The sequence below is a fragment of the Hetaerina americana genome, unplaced genomic scaffold (assembly GCF_022747635.1).
Source record: "Hetaerina americana unplaced genomic scaffold, ioHetAmer1.1.p SCAF_3, whole genome shotgun sequence".
NCBI classification, from domain to species: Eukaryota; Metazoa; Arthropoda; class Insecta; order Odonata; family Calopterygidae; genus Hetaerina; species Hetaerina americana.
Window position 1 is genome coordinate 20,381,725 of NW_027286874.1, and position 18,898 is coordinate 20,400,622.

Genomic DNA, 18,898 nt, shown 5'->3' on the forward strand with positions numbered 1-18,898 from the left:
TGTAATCCATGGCGTTCTCTTGGACAGTGGTCACTGATGTGTGGATTAACATGATTTAAGGATTGCACAACTCCAGGACTGATTGTTAACTTTGAGATATCAAAATGAAAAATTTCCATCATGATAAAAATCTAGGGTTCCCTAGAATAGAAAACTAAGGTTAAAACATACAGCAGATATTTAAAAAATCATCTTTTTTCTGTGAGAATTATAGATCAGGCTATACAAGGGTTGAACCATTTGGTAAGTTTTTTTGGTGAATTATAAAGTATAGCTTAATATTATTTTTTATGTTCAGGTTTACAATATGATAAGTGGATAAAGTTAAATATAAAAGTTTAAATTTAAAATTTGAATTAAATTTATCTGAGTGAAACTATCTTAGAATAAAGAAGAAGAGAAGGTGACATAAATATGCACCCATTCTAATGCAACAATTTCAGAGCGTAAAAATCATTCGCCTTGACTGGGACTCGAACCCAGATCCCTCAATATCCGGTCGAGTGCTTTAGCCACTTAAGCTACCGAGGCGTCCTCTTAAACTCTGAAATTTTGGGGCTTCTAAAGGAACTAGATGTTATGACGAAATACCGTACATACAATGTCACATGCATTCGTAGTCGTGCGCGAGGCGCCACTGTCCACGAGGTTAAAAGCCAACTTTAAACACGTATGGTGTTTTCCCTTTGACAAATTCCAAAGAAACTGCGGGAGATGCCAGGGATCTGGGTTCGAGTCCCAGTCAAGGCGAATGATTTTTACGCTCTGAAATTGTTGCATTAAAATGCACATTAGCGGATGACTCCGTTAAAAGTTACTGTTGCGGCATCTCCCGCAGTTTCTTTGGAATGCACCCATTCTATAAAAAATCCCCAATTCAGTATCATAGAGGTCCTCATGTTGCCATATTAAAGATGCTCAACTGGAAGCAATGAAGAAAATTATTTTGGTAGTGGATTAAATATTACTATAAACGTATGCATTCAATGCATTATCTTTAAATAAGAAATACAACTTGCCAGTCATGTTAGCCTGGTGAGCACTAAGCTCATTCCTTAACCCAAAGTTTGTGGACTGGGGCTCCTCCCCAGGAAGGGGTGTTTGTAATGTAAGCAGTTAAATGCAAGAATGAGGCTTCATGGATCTATTTTCTCTATCAATTAAGAGTTTATCATTACTTTTTATTGTATTTAAAGAAATAAATATATACTGCTTTTGAAAGAAAGAACTTGAAAATTTTTATAATAAAAATTTGGAAATCCAAAAGGGTACCCATAAGAGGCTTTCTTAGTTTTTATTATTAAATATCTCTACTGATGATTTCAAACATATAGTTTTGTTATTCAAGTCTTTTGTTTAATGAGTGAATATATTTCAGGTCTGTGAAAAGTACAATTACCAAAGAAAGAATTGAAAATATTTTACGTTACCTCACAAATGAAGTATGGGTTTTTACTCTCCGAAGTTTGTATGAACGTCATAAGCCACTGTTTACCCTAATGTTGGCAATGAAAATTGACTGTCATGCTGGAATAATCTCCCATGAAGAATTCATGGCTTTCATCAAAGGTAAAAAAGACATTTAAATTGTGAAATAAATTAACTATTGACTGCTTTTCATGTAATAAACACTTGCAAAAATGCATTATTCCATGTTTTCTTGGTGAATGCACTGGAGGAAGGGTTCTTTGGTTTCCCACCTAGTTGTAGCATTGATTGGAACTATTTTTATAGCTGTTTGCCACCATCTTGAGGGTGAAGTATGTACCAAATAATGGCTGACAAAATTACATTGCTGACTAATGCTATAGTCTGGTGGGAAACCCAAGATTTCTCCATACATTCAAATCATTTGGTCCCACAGAGTTGAGTCATGCATCTCTCAATCACTTTATTAATGACCTTGATTACACAGCCAGGCTGTCAAAATTATGAGAAGATTCTGGACCAGCAAGGTTCAGATTATAAAGGAGCTAATGTTTGATTTCTTAATTATCAATTTAATTTTACATAAAAATTTCTCTATTCACTCTTATTAGGTGGTGCATCATTGGATTTGAATGCTGTAGCTCCAAAGCCTTTCCGTTGGATTTTAGACATAACATGGTTGAATCTTGTGGAAATCAATAAACTTGAAGTATTCTCCACTTTATTATCCAAGGTAACTACAACTGTTGAAAGGAGTCAGTTTTAAGAACTGTTAGTAATTTATTTTTCAGGTACCTGGTGTCCATAGACTTCAGATACGTATCACTTATTATGCCCAAAAAACTAAATAACTCATTATACTCATACTCAACTCATAGAAGCAGACTAATAAAAAAGTAATATTCTCTAACTGATTTTAAAAATGCCAAAACACAGCAAAGTGAAAGGAAGCCTAGATGATAATGGATTTCTGTATGTAGAAACTTATTAAACTAATCCAAATATAATTTCCCTACAGATTGAATCAAATGAAAAAGAGTGGCGTTATTGGTATGAAAAAGAGAGGCCTGAGGAAGAACATATTCCCTGTGGATATCAAAAGTCCTTAGATGTGTTCAGAAAACTTTTATTGATACGCTCATGGAGTCCAGACAGAACTCTGTCCCAGGCAAGGAGATATGTGGCAGGTAAGAAAAGTGTCGAGATGTAAGAGACATGCAATGAAAATATTTTCTTACTAAACAATAGACAAAACTAGGGAGCGAGAGTTCTTCTCCTTAACCATTTCACCACAAAGAATTCATATGTGAATGTGTGTGAGATTAGTAACCCCCTCAGTACTACCACTCATAAATGAGTGTGGCCAAGCAGTACCCACAGGGCTATACATAAATTCACATTTTCTCATTCGCTTCATGGTCTTGAAGCATTGTGGTATCTCTTTGGTAACCTTATTAAATGTTGTAGGTATATGTTTTTCCCCTTGAATTCGGGGGATACTTATTTACAGGCTTTAGAAAATGTGATCATTTCCTTTTGGATTTAGATTATCTCTATTCTAAATTTTTAGATGAAAATGTTTCTGGAAAATAAGCATTGAATGCATAGTCATGAAGTGAGAGTGCAAGAATTTAATTGAGAGATTGGTTCTTGAAGTGTTTGATGACCTGCAGCTCTCAACTTTCTGGTAGAGCAAATGTCTGTTAAACCTTACTTGTAGTTGGATTCTGATATTGAGGGGAAGAATCCTTTCTGGCAACCCTACTGAATCCAACAACATGTAGATATTAAAAAGTATTGGATGACCAATTCTTGTCATGGCAACTGACTTGGCCATTATATCTAGAGTTTGGTGCTTGATAATTCTGCATTGATTTATGCAATAGTACCTGTTAAAAAGGCAAATGTACGAAAGAGTTTTCCAAGTCATGGAAAGGTGCCTGCTGATGGAATGCAATATGCCTGGCACTTCATTTAATCAACAGAGGTTTCCATGGAAAAAAATTTAATATTTATTTAAGAAATGGACAAGATATTTTGATGATAAGAGCAAGGGCATTAATAGTTCAGTTAGAATGCTCCACTGAAATTGGCGATCTCACCTCAACCATACAAAGATACTTTGAAAAGTGTATGAATTGATCAATGGGTACAGGATAATATTATGATAGCATACATGTAATTAATATAAATAAAATCATTTACTCCAGAGTCTCTAGGTGCTGAATATGGGGAAGCATGCATTCTTGACTTGGAGGCTACATGGTCAGAATCTGAACCTAGGACACCCTTGATTTGCATTCTTTCAGTTGGCTCAGATCCTTCTTCTCAAGTTTCACTTCTTGCTAAACATAAGGAAATAGGTAAGTAGGAATTTTAACTTGGAAAACTGAAAGAAAATTTTGGGCCAAGCAGGACAAGTCCAGGCCCCCTTTTTGGGGCCACCATCTTACACCTCCTGAAAAAGGAACTTGACTTGGAGATATCACTTTTTGGCAAAACCCTGGCAGTAAATATTAATAAATTGGTGGAATACACAGTTGATTCCTTGATTCCAATTGAAAACAGAACACTTCTGCCATCTCTCCTCTGGCCAACTTCTCCCAGTAGGCTCATGTATAAGTTAATTCTGTAGAGTATATGATGCTTGGGTTCATGTCTTCAAAACCAACCTTCAAGTTGATATGCTTGTTGGTTTGAGGTCTTAATTAATATAATGTTCTTTGAACTAAAGCATAAATAAGTTCATATCTAAAAATTAAATTGTTTAAATGGGATTTAAGTAAGATTACGTTTTAAATCCCTTGGTTTGGTTCACTTTGATATTATTTTAATAGATTTAAAATTATTTATCCGATATTTTTTTACTCACTTTCAATCATTCATATTCATGGTAAATTTAAAAACTGGCTTTATATCATTTTTTGCCTTTGGCTAATACTCAATTCAAGGAGTTTAATTGATATTTTGGACTGAAAAGTATCAATTTTTTCATGCAAATTGCTTTTCACTTGAAATTTTATCTTTTTATCCAGGATCTGTTTGTATAATTTTTACCTATGCACATTAAATTTATGAGCCTGAGCATTGCTTTCAACAGCTGAATTCATGTTAACAAAGTCTGTAGAAGCAATAATTTTTACCTTAGCATCATGAACTACCTGTAAAATACTATTAGGCTACAAAACTATCATATAATTATCATTTTCATGAGTCAAATAATTTTAAAGACAAAAATAAATTTCATGTAAACCCTATAACCATTCAAATCTCTAGAAAATACTTATATGAATATGCAATACTCCATAATATGGGTATTTAACACTTCCATTCTTATTTAATCAGCTATTCGAGCAGTGTCAATGGGGCAAGGTCAAGAGTTGCATGCTCGGCAATTAATTTCTGAAATGATGTCATATGGTGGCTGGGTCCTTCTTCAAAATATACATCTTTCATTGCCCTTTTGCACTGAGGTGATGGATGCTCTGGTGGAAGCAGAAACTGTTCATGACTCATTTCGACTTTGGATGACGACTGAAGTTCATAACCAATTTCCTATTGGATTACTGCAAGTATGCATCATTTTTTAACATATATCTTTCATTATAATTTTTATCATGAATCTTGTTATAATTATTTACAATTAGATACAGTTGCTGGAATGGGCATATGTTTTTTGAATTGTATGAGGTAATTTATTTGATTTGCCGTAAAATATTATAATTTGAGGTTCTCTAAATTTTACTCATAAGAAAGATTATGAATTATTTTTTCTAGTTAGTGACTACGATGAACTGTGAAAAGTGATCCAATATAAATGTATGCATTTTAGTGGTACTGTCTGAATTGGAAGTCATGAGTAAATTGCAGGTTCAACATACATGCATGTTGTATTGTAACCACATGGAGACATTTCAATAGTGACAAAAAGCTCCCAAAAATAAGAAGAGAACTTTGGTTCTAAAACATTTGTACTTTATATAAACAAAACCAATTTTTTGGTGCTATTTTATATAATATTTAATATTTCTTTCACAGATGGCGATTAAATTTACTAATGAACCCCCACAAGGCATAAGAGCAAGTCTGAAGCGAACTTATCAGAATATTACCCAGGTATGAAAAAAAACTGACATTTTGAGTACAGTTAAATGCAATAGGGATGTTTTTATTGAAACATTATCTATTAAAAAGATAATACCAATGTCATAATTTGTGATGTAAAGCACAGGTTCTACAGGAGTTCAATGTTTTGTGTACTTAATTCAAGTATTGTCCATTAAATGAAAAATTATGCCACATGTGATAAAGTCAACTCAAACCAAGGGATTAGATTATATTGAGATTCTAACTAATGCTAATGCTTTACATTCTTCAACCGCATGCAGTGATATGGGATGTGGCAAGAGTCAATCTACAGAAAATGTTAATTCATGAAATCATGACAGGACAATAGTCAGGGGAAACTTTATTTATTCTTTATTGATGCATCAAATCCTTCACCACTGTTGCAAAGGGATCAAGTTGATGGGGTGGCTAGTGCACTGGTTTATTACTCAGAGGGCTTTGGTTTAAAATCCAACAATAGCAAAATTTTTCACTGGTATGCTGATCCTTAAGTGGGGTGCTAGGTGGAAAGCACTTTAAGTGGAATGTCAGTCATTCCATTACATCTGGTACATTCCACAGTACAGGATGGGACCTTAAATAATTTACCCCTTGGCACCTTTTGTCAACAGTAGGCTTATTGCAGGACTGGGTTTCTATCCACTGTTCCCCCATGCCCTGAGCATCCTACCTATACCATATTACCAACCTATCATGAATGGTGTACATGAACTCAGTTGGGGATTGGGATGATGTGGTGGCTAATACAAAGGCTTCTAACCAAGAGGGCTTGGGTTCAAATCCTGGAGACAACAAATATTTTTCAGCAGTATCCTGATCCCTACTTGAGGGGCTTTACGAAGAGCACTTTGAGTGAGTACAACATCCATCAGATGGGACATTAAACTGAGGACCCCTTGGCTCCTTTCAACAAGAGTAGACTAATGCTGATGCCAGGTTTTTCTCCACACTTCCTTTCCCATTCATCCCTAATGGCACAAATGACCTTAGCTGTCGGTCGCTTCCCATAAAAACTACTACTACTATGAACTTTGCTTTTGGCCACCTCCCCTAATAACTACTATTACTATTTTTTTGCATGCGTATGCTCTTATGTAGGCAAATTTCAATGCGACAAAAATACTCCAAGATTACAGATTATGAAAATAATTTTTTCTACAACCTGTATTTACAATCAAATCTTCTTGATGCAAATTTAGAAGGATTAACTAAAAATTTGTTCTTAAATAGTATTTAACTTTAAGAGATTATGAATTGTAAACAAATGAAGTAAGTATCTTATGGCTCTAAAGTCTCATTAGAGAACCAGTGTAATTTCGGTCAGCTGCTGGAATATAATCAAGGAAAAGGGAATATTGATACTTTTGAATGATAAGAGAAGTAACTTGATCGCTCCAACCTTTCATCAGGTACTCTTTTAAATTAATGAAAAAAGAATGTTAAACAAAGAACTAATGATGAATAAGATTAATTTAAAGTTGATATTTAAGACAAAATGGAATTTAATGCACTTACTCACACATATTTATATCTCAGTTTATAGCTTCTATTTACCCAAGTCATACAATTAAGACTTCCCACTTCTATCCAAAATAATTCTGATTTCAATTTTTTTCATACAGGACACTCTTGACTACTCAACTCAGTCTCAGTGGCCACCGCTGCTATATGCTGTGGCATTTTTGCATACTGTGGTTCAGGAAAGAAGAAAGTTTGGACCTCTTGGTTGGAATATACCATATGAATTTAATCAAGCTGACTTTTCTGCAAGCATTCAATTTATGCAAAATCATTTGGATGATATGGATCCTAAAAAGGTGAGATATAGGTTTCTATGCATGGGAGAAGAATCCATAGTGAATAGTTAAACGGTTAATTTGATTTACCTACAGCATTTACTGGCTTAAGGATGCACTTTTTTGTCTTCAAAATGTGCTCTAAGATCAGCCTGCATCTTATGGGCCAGAGGTATAAAAATATAACTTGGACCTATAAGCAAAAGCCGATTCACCAGAAAATACTTACTCTTAAGTATTTTTTCCTGCATCAGGCATAAAAAATGGTTGCTTTTAATACAAATTTCAATAAAATCACTGAAAAAAAGTGTATTTTATGTAGCAAATTTAGTTAGATCTCACATGTGGTGCTGCTGTGAAACTAGATACACATTGGACTAATGGGGATATTGCCCCTCTGCTTATGCATAGATAATCATATCTCTCTCTTGATAAACTCTATAGGCATTCAACCTTAGTAAGCAAGCAGCATTAAGAAAATAGTATGAGAGTGTTATAAAGGCATAGAAAATGGTTTTAATACCAATTTCGATGATATCAAAATAATATAAGAAACTCTGCATTGCCTGAAAAGTTAAAATGATGATTAACTCATGGAATATTATGAGAGAAGGTTGCCATACAGTATTTCATTTAAACTTGAAGCCATGAATAATGCTTCAGAACATTGAAATAAGGCAGCTGCATGGTGTTTTGGACCACCTTGACTGAGAAGATGATACGAGAATAGGAATAGAAGGTGGATTTGGTAAATGCAGATATGAGTATAAAAATTTGCATTCATGTACTTTTAAATGGCCATAACTTAAGGAACACATTAAGAACTGGATAATAAATCACAGGAAAAATGGGGTTACTGTTTCAACCAAACTGATTTCAATTGAAGTGCAAAAATAAGTAATAGGTGTACTATTGCCAATTTTTCTGGTATGTTGTGATGAGAGAGATTCATGAAGAGAAATGGTCGGAGCATATGTGTCAGATCTACAATAGCTCAAAAACTGCCACTTGAATATGAAAGAAAGGTAACAAAGCTATAACTCATGACATCACACTGTTGGGAAGAATCAATTGCCATCAATTTCTAGTATTTAAGATTGAAAAATTCCTGTTGGATAGTTCAAAGTTACAGTAACATAATACCTTTTTAAACTTTCAATGCTGTGAATGTTCCTAGTAAGTTGGCACTGTAGACTGCTGTGAATGTACCTTTTCACTCTCCCTGTGGTGTGCTATCTTACTAAAAAATTTTATAAAAATTATGTTAGTCAAAATTAATAAATACAAATTTTCTATTAAATAATCATTTAATCTAGATTATTTGTTTTCATTTCCATAGCCTTATTATTTAGATTATTTTATTATTTTGGTAGATACCCACTTTTTTTATTAAACATTTTAGTAAACAATTGCTAATTCCTGCAATTTCATATTTATAGGATGGATTTCTAACGCCATCTAATAATGTTCACAAGTATGAGAGTATGGCATAAATAGAAATGAATTTTTTGCTGATCATTTCTAGTTAGGGGGATAGATCATTAGAGGGTAAAACCCTGGAAAAGCAATATTATTGAGTGTTTCACTGGTATTGCCATATAGATTTCATGACAGAGTGGAAAAACTCCTAAGACTGTAAAATACAATAATTTCAAAGGGTAAAAATCATTTGTTTTGACCGAGATTCGAACTCAGATCCCCCAATGTCCAGCAGAGCGCTTTAACCGTTTAAGCCTCTTAGGGGCTGTAAAATCCCAAAATTTTGGAATGTAAGAGGATGCCTCGGTAGCTTAACCAGCTAAAGAATTTGGCTGGACATCAAGGAATCCAGGTTCAAATACTGATCAAGGTGAATGCTTTTTACATTTTGAAATTGTTACATTTTAATCCACATCAGCGGATGACTTTGTAAAAAGTTACTGTCTCAGCATCTTCCATAGTTCTTTGAATTCCTTTGACTTTAATAAAAAACACCTCCTGCAAGATGTTCTACCTATTTTAAGACAGGTTCTTAGTGGTCCCTAATGACAATTTACTTCTATGTACAGTAAATCATCCTCCTCCTTTGTCCTACTAATAAAAAATACTAAAGTTAAAATATGGTAATTTGGTATTACAGTTTAAGTGGTTTTTTCTACTTACCCATAAAAACTGAAAACTTATGGTTAACAGTTTTTTTTCAAAAAGCATCATTGACTTAATCAAAATTTAAAACAAGTATAGGACCACTTTAATTGTAACAAAGCATACTTAATCTTGTCAAGCGTACTTGCAAAGAATACTTTTTCTGCAAATTATGAGTCTTTAAATTTAAGGTTACCCTTTGCAACAAAAATAATAATAATTCTGGAATCACCCCTTTGCCATGTATACAAATGGGTAATAGATTGATGCATAAACTGCATACTCAAGACAAACAATCCTTTTTTACCTACACACATTCAACAAGTTTTTACCATTATTCACTTAGGCCATAAGGCTTTACCACATTCTCAAAGGAATCTCTTCCAATACCAACCCAACCATTCATGCCTTCTAATACTATAATTCTTTTAACATTCATACTCAAGTTCAAAACTTCTTTCAGTTTCACCCATAACTCATCCTTTATAATTTAAGTCTTGCCATCAACTGGCGCATAACAATTTATAATCACAACTTTTCTAATGCCAGCTTTCATAAGAACCTTGGGCAACCTAGGATAAAAAACTATAATTTTCTAATATGTATCCTAGCCCTTTGAAAATCAAAGGTACATTTTAACTTCTGTGGAAACTATCATTAACTCCTTATCATAATGTTCCACCATTGCTGTTATATTATAAGCAATACTGAGCTTTGTATCACATATCAACAAAAATTTAACTCATTCTTTTTATTCACCCACTCTTTTCCTTCACATACATACCTTTCATACTCTAAATCCTAGAAATGAATTAGGATGAACTTATACTTTTATGACTTATGCCACCTATCAATGTTGTGGTCATTTGAAGCATTTTAACTTACTAGAGTAAAAGAAAATATAGCATCCAGGTTAATAACCTTTGTAGGACTCATGCCATTTGTAGTATATCTTGTTAATATTTACATTTTACCAGTCTTAACCAGCATACCATTGCTTAAGACACACCAGGATGCAGGGAAAAACCTAAGTGGTCCAATGCTGTTCACAAGTTTTAGGTGCCTATAAGAAGGATATAATGGGAATTCTAATTTAAGAATTTGGGGCTTCTGAAAATGTGCACCTTGCCAATATTTTAGTCATACAATTTCTTCATACCATTTTCCCTTTTTTGGCATTAAACATAATATAACGTTGATTTTTTCTAAAAAGAGTTGAACAGTAAATAAATAAATCCATGAAATCTTAACTAGTTTAACTTCTGGCCAACTATGATTGAGTTGAGAAGAATTTTCTATTAATTCAATGTTCCTGTTTGAACTTTCTTTGCTGAAATACTGGGGTTAGCATTAATAGTATATATTTGTCAATTTTTTAAACATTGTTTGTATACACATCTAACGCAAATCTTTCAACTTCACAGGGTGTATCTTGGCCAACAGTGTGCTACATGCTTGGTGAGGTGCAATATGGTGGGCGAGTAACAGATGATTTTGATAAAAGGCTGCTGACTACCTTTACTCATGTTTGGTTTTGCGATGTTTTGCTCCGGCCTGGATTTGAATTTTATCGAAATTATAAAGTTCCATCAACCCGTAACCTCCAGGGATATATTGATTACATAAATTCTTTACCGCCAACAGATACGCCAGAAGTTTTTGGACTTCATACGAATGCTGATATCACGTGAGTGAAGTTTGATTCATAAATAATTTTCATATTTACTTAAAGAGGAGCATATTTAAAATGTTTGCTTATTTTATGTAAGTCACAATTCAATGAAATTATAATTTAAAGAGATCAAGCAATGCATGTTTAAGTTTAATCTGCTCCATGATATCTGATGTGGACATTTTAGTAGATACATAATTAGTGTTCAAGGGGCCACAGGGAAGAGTTCATTTTGTTCAAGGAACCAAAAGCCAAAATTAGGTTTCATTAGCCATCTTTCTTAGTCAATAGCTTCTACTTTGAACAAGCCTGTATTTAACATTAAATAGATGCAATGAAGTGACATGAATCCTATTGCTCTTCAATGGGTTCCATTTGAAGGATGTACTTAACAACACTATTAAATCATGGTCATCACCCAAAATAAGCATCAAAAATAAAATTTTTTTAAGGCTAAATGGCTTCAGTCCTCATCTGTGCTACTGCTGTCGATTTCACTTTGCAATGATTTCATGAGATGATGACCACTGAAGCCTTGCCTGTCTCGCTGCCCAACATGGTCCAGTAGGCCAAATCCCATAGTTACCAGGACTGATAAACTGACCTATGTTCATCATAGTAGGATGGCAAATTCTAAGAAACTACAGGAGATGCCACAACAGTAACTTTTATCAAAGACTTCCACGAAAATGCATTAGAATGCAACAATTTCAAAGTGTGAAAATCATTTGCCTTGGCTGGGATTTTGGAGTGTAAGAGGATGCCTTGTTAGCTTAAATGGCTGAAGCACTCAGCCAGATCCCGGTCATGACAAATGATTTTTACACTTTGAAATTGTTGCATAGCAGCATGGGATATTTTAATGATGTAGTTTCCTGTTGCCTGCCATTGAGTGACGGTATCATGTTTTTAACATGATACCATCACTCAAATGGCCACTTACTAGGGTCAGATACCTTTGCAGCAGCCTCACTGAGGAACAAACACAGCATGGACTGCCTTTCGCCTGGCTCCTACCCTTCTATTTACCTGACATAGGTAATCCTACAAGAAGCAAGTGTCATTTCTCCCACCAACACAGCTCTAGGGGTCATCAGAATGCACAAGCCTTTCCATTAAGTCAAGGTTGTAGTTCATGAGTGGGATTTTCAATAAAGTCACTCAAAAATGTGTACGGATGAAGCAAACATGACATATTGGTGAAAGAGTATCGAAGAATGCCCGAAACGATTTATGAAACATTTAATTAATCAAAATGTATGCTTGCATGCTATATCATAAATACATCTTAACCTACATACATTTAGTAAATATGAGCATTAAATAAATCAAGGTTACCATCAAGATAGGTTGTTAAATACAATATTGCTAATTAATAACACCATTATCTTATTTTTCTTGTTATATGTAATGGAATAAAATTTAGAAGTTTCCTTTGCCTCTTGGTTAATACAATTTTTCAGCTATCAGATTAATACAGCAAAGGGCATCCTAGACACCATTTTAAATGTTCAGCCAAAGGAGGGGGGCAGTCAAGGTGGTGAAACAAGGGAGAGCATTGTATACAGTCTTGCTGATGATATGTTGGAAAAGTTGCCGAAAGCATATAACAACTTTGAGGTAAGATTGGTCTATTTGAATATCAGTTAAAATTCTTAATACTTATAATTCTAGATCGATATCAATCTCCCCAATTAAAAAAATACCAGAAATTATATCTCTTGGTTCTAGGAATACAAATGTGATACTTTTAATCATTTGATGTGCAGAATGACTTTTTGCACTACCAATATTTTTACAGCCTAATTCAAATAAGTAATGGGAATGGACAGATAACTTGCATATTCCTTTTCTCATCAAGTTTAGCAGCCAGAATGTGTTGCTATATGTGTAATGTGTGGAGAGTGTAATCACCAGGCACATTCATGAACAAGTAAACTGTATCAGATCTTACCAACTAGTCTTTATCAGTGACTTTTGTGTTCCAGCTGATATAGGTGAAGGCTGTTGAGTTCTCATGAGTGAGTCAGTTCTTCTGGTATACTGTTAGAGTACATGCTATGTTTTGCACCATCCTGTGGGACTTCCCTTATTTATGGTTCTTTGATAGCAGAAATGCATTGGAAACAATATTTTCAGGTCTTCCAGTGGTATGGATGACTGATTGATTTTCATGCTGGTGAGACATTTCTATTGTGGTGGTGGGGTAACCATTTCTATTGTGGTGGTGGGGCCTGCTTACAGCATTGAACTTCCAGGTGGAACTCGTTGTTGGCACACTGTTTGACTACATGGAATGAATTCGCGAAGAACTAGGCTTTTCCAGTAAAGAAATCATCAATAAAACTTTTGCTTTTGAGCAACACATGCTGTCTCTTTTTGGTCGGAGTGATCTTTTTCCCATTCATCTAACTTTTAACACTGCATTTATAAACCCAAGTCTCATTCATGTTGTCATGTTTTTTTTAAATAGTTTTCATCAGCACTGGCATGGTCTTGACTGATGTTAATCATGGTTCTCTTGAATCATGTTTATTGGTCAGCAAACGTAGCATGAGTTTTATGGAGGCAAAATGCATGTGAATTTTTTGTTTCAAATCTGTTCTTTTTCTGTCTCATTAAATTGGATGATATGATCCTGTACTGACCCCTACTCCCTCGTAAATCTCCTAGACAATTACACAATGATCTTACTGAACTATAGTGTGAAATGCATCTATTATAATTTTTTGTTGATGCGGAAGGTTATTCAGGTCTGGGATCTTCATCGGTCAAAGTTCTGCTCCCTTCAAAATGGCTGGCCTATTCATAACATTGCATTCTCCTCATAGTATTTCCCAAATGCTTGATAAATCAATTTCAATGTCTCTTCAAAGCAAAATTTCTTAAGCAAAAATCTGATGAGAGGTGAGCATGTGTGTTTTTCTAAGTGCCATATGCAAAGCCTAAAAATGGTACTATGACATGTTGGATAGTATTGCGTTACTGAAAGTTACAAATAACGAGCACCACTTTTTTGAACATATTTTGTGCACATTTTGGCAATATGTTACAAAAGTTAGGCCTTTATTTAATACACCTGGTAATGTGCAAGAATGAGGATCACCAGAGAACCACTGAGAAGGAATGATACTACGTCATAGCAACCACTGTAGAATATACATGATCTAAACCAGAACACCAAATATAATTTGGCAAGATTAGGGTATTGGATAGGGACAATCACATCTACATCTACATAATACCCCGCAAGCCTCCGCAAGGGCGTGTGGCGGGGGGTAATCACTGTTTCCCCAGACTCATCAGAAAAGTGGTGTAAATTATTAAGAATCATGAGAACTTGAGACAGGAAGACAAATACACTCCCAACATGACATGTAAAGGAGCAATTAGGACTCAACCACGGACAGAAAACCAGAGAGCTCAAGGCCAAATATCAAAACCTAGACATAGCAACCAATTTTCAATGCAAATTACTTTGACCTAAAGATTCATTCAAAACTGGGATGAAACCACTATCCATATTGTAACTCATATGCAATGGAAACTCCCAGAAGAAGAATCAAGCCTTCACTTGCAATTAAATATACAAATATCAAAGGTGTAGGGACAGGGGAGTAAAGGGGGTAGTTGCAATTTGAAATGCCAACATATCAGTTATTCTAAGTCACAGTCACTGAAAGATTGTATTCCTAGAGTCAGATGGTGTTTCGGAAGAAAAGAAACTGCAATAATAATATAATATTGATATTTCAGTCAATCATGTGACCACCAGTAAAGAGAGAAATATCCATAGACCTCAATAATGAAAGGGATCACTACAAAGCCATTGTTTGTTGACAAGTTCATGTTAAAATTGGGAGGAGAGAGAGCAGAAGGATGTTAAGAGTTTGGGGAAGGGGAGGATGTGAAAAAGATGGAGATGTGAAGAAGGAAAGTAAGGGAAAAGTATCAATAAACATGTGTGGTTTTGTAACTCACAATAATTTTGTAATAATACCAAATGGAGTAATACACCATTGATGATACCAATTTTGGGTTTTTAATGGTTTTATTATTAGGGATTTGCATTAAAAGGTTTTTGTTTGCATCAAGTTTGAAGATGTATTGATCCAACTCTCACTTTTTGGAACAAAATTGAAATGAGCAATAAATGGCATATTTTTCTTTTGCAGGTGCGAGAAGCACTACAACGAATGGGACCCCTCCTTCCAATGAATATATTTCTTCGCCAAGAAATTGATCGAATTCAACGAGTAATAACAACTGTGTACTCAACTTTGAGTGACCTCAGATTGGCAATTGATGGTACAATAGTGATGAGCCAAGGGTTACGAAAGACTCTGGATGCTATGTATGATGCCAGAATACCTGATCATTGGCAGAAGGTTAGTGGATGTTACACAAAATTATTCCCAATCACCCAATATTGATGACAGTTTCTGAAATTCCAGGAAATCTTATTCAAATAAAATTACTTTTTGCTCTCATCATAGTATTATTTCTTAATAATTGGCTGATATTGAATATGGAGTTTTGGACAGCAATGTATATTTTTTGAAGGAAATAGAAAATCAAGGATAGTTTTCACCATGAAATAATGACAAAATTTTTGGCTTGAATGTATGATGTAATGATATGTAATTAGAAGACAAACAATTTAAAAAATACCGCCTCTACTTGAAAGTAAGTAGCTTGAATAAAATAGTTAACTGATACACTTTACTAAAGCACAAAATGGAGGGTTGTGTGATTACTATAGAGTTGACTTCAGAATTTTTATCCCAAAAGAGGCTATTTGATGAAAAAGGCTATTTGTGTTTATTACATAACATATAAGAAGCAAATAGACTGAATAGCAGGGATTAGAATGAAATAGATTGCTCTTAAAAGAGGTTAATTACAAAAATGCATACCCATAGAGACTGTATTTTTCACATTTTTTTAAATTTGAAGTAAAAAATTGGGTATTATATAAAACTATTGATGACAATGTAGCTTGTTGGCATGGTCATAATATGAAAATGACATAAGTCATTGACTGAGTGCGCCTGAGGAAAGTAAAAATATTTATCTTTTACTCACTGATTCAGGTAATTTTAAAGATTTTTTTATTCCATTTTATGAAAAACCTGTAACTAAAGGGATACGTGGAAAAATATTTTCAAATCAAATTATTTATTATTATGGTAATCTACTGTCTAAGATAGGTTTTGGGTAGACACACAGACTAATCACTACCACATTTCTAAACTGCTCCGAACATGACATTGTGTAACAGTACATCACAACAAACCCTTATACAACTCTGTATACTATTTCCCTGCATACATTTGGCATGTCCATCCTTTTCCTCCCCCTTCCTCACTTGCCTAATATTCTCCCCTTTGTCGCAGTCTTCACCATCCATCACCAATCTAAATCCTCTGATCCACTTTTATTGTTTCCTTTGATTTTCTCCCAACAACCCTCTATCTGCCCCTACCATGCCTTGTACTTTCTCAATTGCTTTTCATTGATTTTACTTTTTCCTTTCCTCTCCATAAGCTTCCCAAAGCCTCCGCACCTGTCATCTTCCTTCAAAAACCAAGTTTTCATACTGTTCAAAACTGCACTCCATATCAAAGTTTTTAACCTCTTTTAAAAAATCTTTTTCTAAATATTCCTTATATGACATCTCTGTCATCGATTTCATCCCTTTAAAAACGTCTTAGGCTTTTACAATTCTACTTCTTCTTATTCCTCTACTACTTAGAAACTTTATCCAAAACACTTCCTAGATTGACAAACTGTTCCATATGCTTGAGTTTATGCCTTCTAGTTTTGATTTTCAACTTAGCATTCCTATTTTTTCAAAAAAACCTCATGACCATAGTATGTTTTTATATGTTCTCATGCCGTACCCATCACTCTTGACTTTTTAATGTGCTCAGCAATGATTATAACCCTATAAATGGCCAGCCAATTAAAGTTTTATTATCCATAAATCCGATTTTATGAATTCCTCACCTAGTTTCATTCCTATTTCCAGCTCTTCCCATGCATCCTCTATTGTTTCCTCTGCATATAAATTGAAAAGCTTGGGCGTTAGTTAGTAATTCTTTCTAACACTTGACTAAGAGTGTCTATACTGTCTCTCCATGTACAATATGCACCTGTGCAGTCTGATACGTATGCATGTTTTGGATGAGTCAAATATCCCTCCCCAGTCCTCTCTCCTTTAATGTATAGCATTTAATTTTACTATGTTTAATTTCTTTAATACCTTCCCAAAATCCATGAAAAAAGGACAATATATCCCTGTGGCTTGATCAAATAACCATAATTCAACATTCTATTTGCACAAATTATGTTCAACATCCACTTTTCTTGTTTTTTTTGAATTTCTCATAGAATTCTAAGGATCTTGTGATCCAGTTCCTTCTCTTTGCTTCTATAGACAAGTTTCTTGTTGCCCCTATTATCTTACTCATCATTCTCTAATCACTGCCAAAATAAATTAAGTGGTTTACCTATTTCAGGTTATGCCCTCCAGCTTTAACATACAACTTAACCATCGCACATGTATTATATATAACATCTTCCAAAGCAAATTGCATCAACAAATGACTCCATTAAAAGTTACTATAACAGCATCTCCCACAGTTTCTTTGAATTCATTGTACATATTTCTTGAAAACCTCATTACCTTCTTTACCTTTGATTGATTGCCATCCCAGAATGGCACCATAAGAGATTTTATTAGATGAAAACAGCCTTAATCTAAATATCAGTTCAGGAACTAATGTTTCTTATTTCATTGCTGTCCTGGTCTCTAGAACTGATAGAATCAGGATCTGAATAATAAAACCATTACTAATTACTAAACCAATACATATATATATATAAATATATATATATATATAAATATATATATATATAAATATATATATATATATCTCAGGGTAAATTACGTTTCCTCGATAGCTCAAGTGGTTAAGAGCATCCGCCCGGCAAGTGGAAAGATCCGGTGTTCGAATTCCGGTCAAGGAAATATTTTTACTCTTGTAATCCGTTCGATTCCGCCTTCCCCACCTATATTGTGTTCGTCCTTTATGTGTGTTCCTATCCCTTTTCCTTATATCTGTTTCTGTATATATATGAGTATTTATTCGCCGTTTGGCGGGATTTCGTGTTTGAATGTGTATTTGGCCAATGTGGCTCATCTCTTTCTTCTGGCTATGCGTGCCACGAAACGCACTGTTCCTTTCCTGTATGATGTTGTATGAATTCTAACCCACTGTCTTTTCCCCTTGTGTGTGGCGTACTTCTCCTTTGGTGGGTGAAACAGCCCCCTGACGCCATCTCTTGGCTAAAGAATCGGGGCGCTTGGCGACATATTAGACCCACGGATCTCAGGGTAAATTACGTTTCCTCGATAGCTCAAGTGGTTAAGAGCATCCGCCCAGCAAGTGGAAAGATCCGGTGTTCGAATCCCGGTCAAGGAAATATTTTTTCTCTTGTAATCCGTTCGATTCCGCCTTCCCCACCTATATTGTGTTCGTCCTTTGTGTGTGTTCCTATCCCTTTTCCTTATATCTGTTTCTGTATATATATATATATATATATATATATATATATATATATATATATATATATATATATATATATATATATATATATATATATATATATATATACACATACACACACACTCACACATACATATCTATATATATGAGTATAATGTACACATTTTATGCAAAGCACG

At 34.4% G+C, this 18,898-nt stretch overlaps 1 protein-coding gene across 1 annotated transcript in view; it reads left to right on the forward strand.

Moving 5' to 3' along the window:
* Dhc1 (Dynein heavy chain 1) overlaps positions 1-18,898 on the forward strand; it is a 171,885-nt gene that overhangs the window by 149,443 nt on the left and 3,544 nt on the right. The window contains exons 67-76 of the mRNA XM_071588843.1: positions 1,379-1,569; positions 2,040-2,161; positions 2,447-2,615; positions 3,639-3,791; positions 4,774-5,000; positions 5,467-5,544; positions 7,179-7,373; positions 10,901-11,163; positions 12,612-12,768; positions 15,324-15,536. Coding sequence (XP_071444944.1) covers positions 1,379-1,569; positions 2,040-2,161; positions 2,447-2,615; positions 3,639-3,791; positions 4,774-5,000; positions 5,467-5,544; positions 7,179-7,373; positions 10,901-11,163; positions 12,612-12,768; positions 15,324-15,536 — 1,768 coding nt within the window. The remainder of the gene's footprint in view (positions 1-1,378; positions 1,570-2,039; positions 2,162-2,446; positions 2,616-3,638; positions 3,792-4,773; positions 5,001-5,466; positions 5,545-7,178; positions 7,374-10,900; positions 11,164-12,611; positions 12,769-15,323; positions 15,537-18,898) is intronic.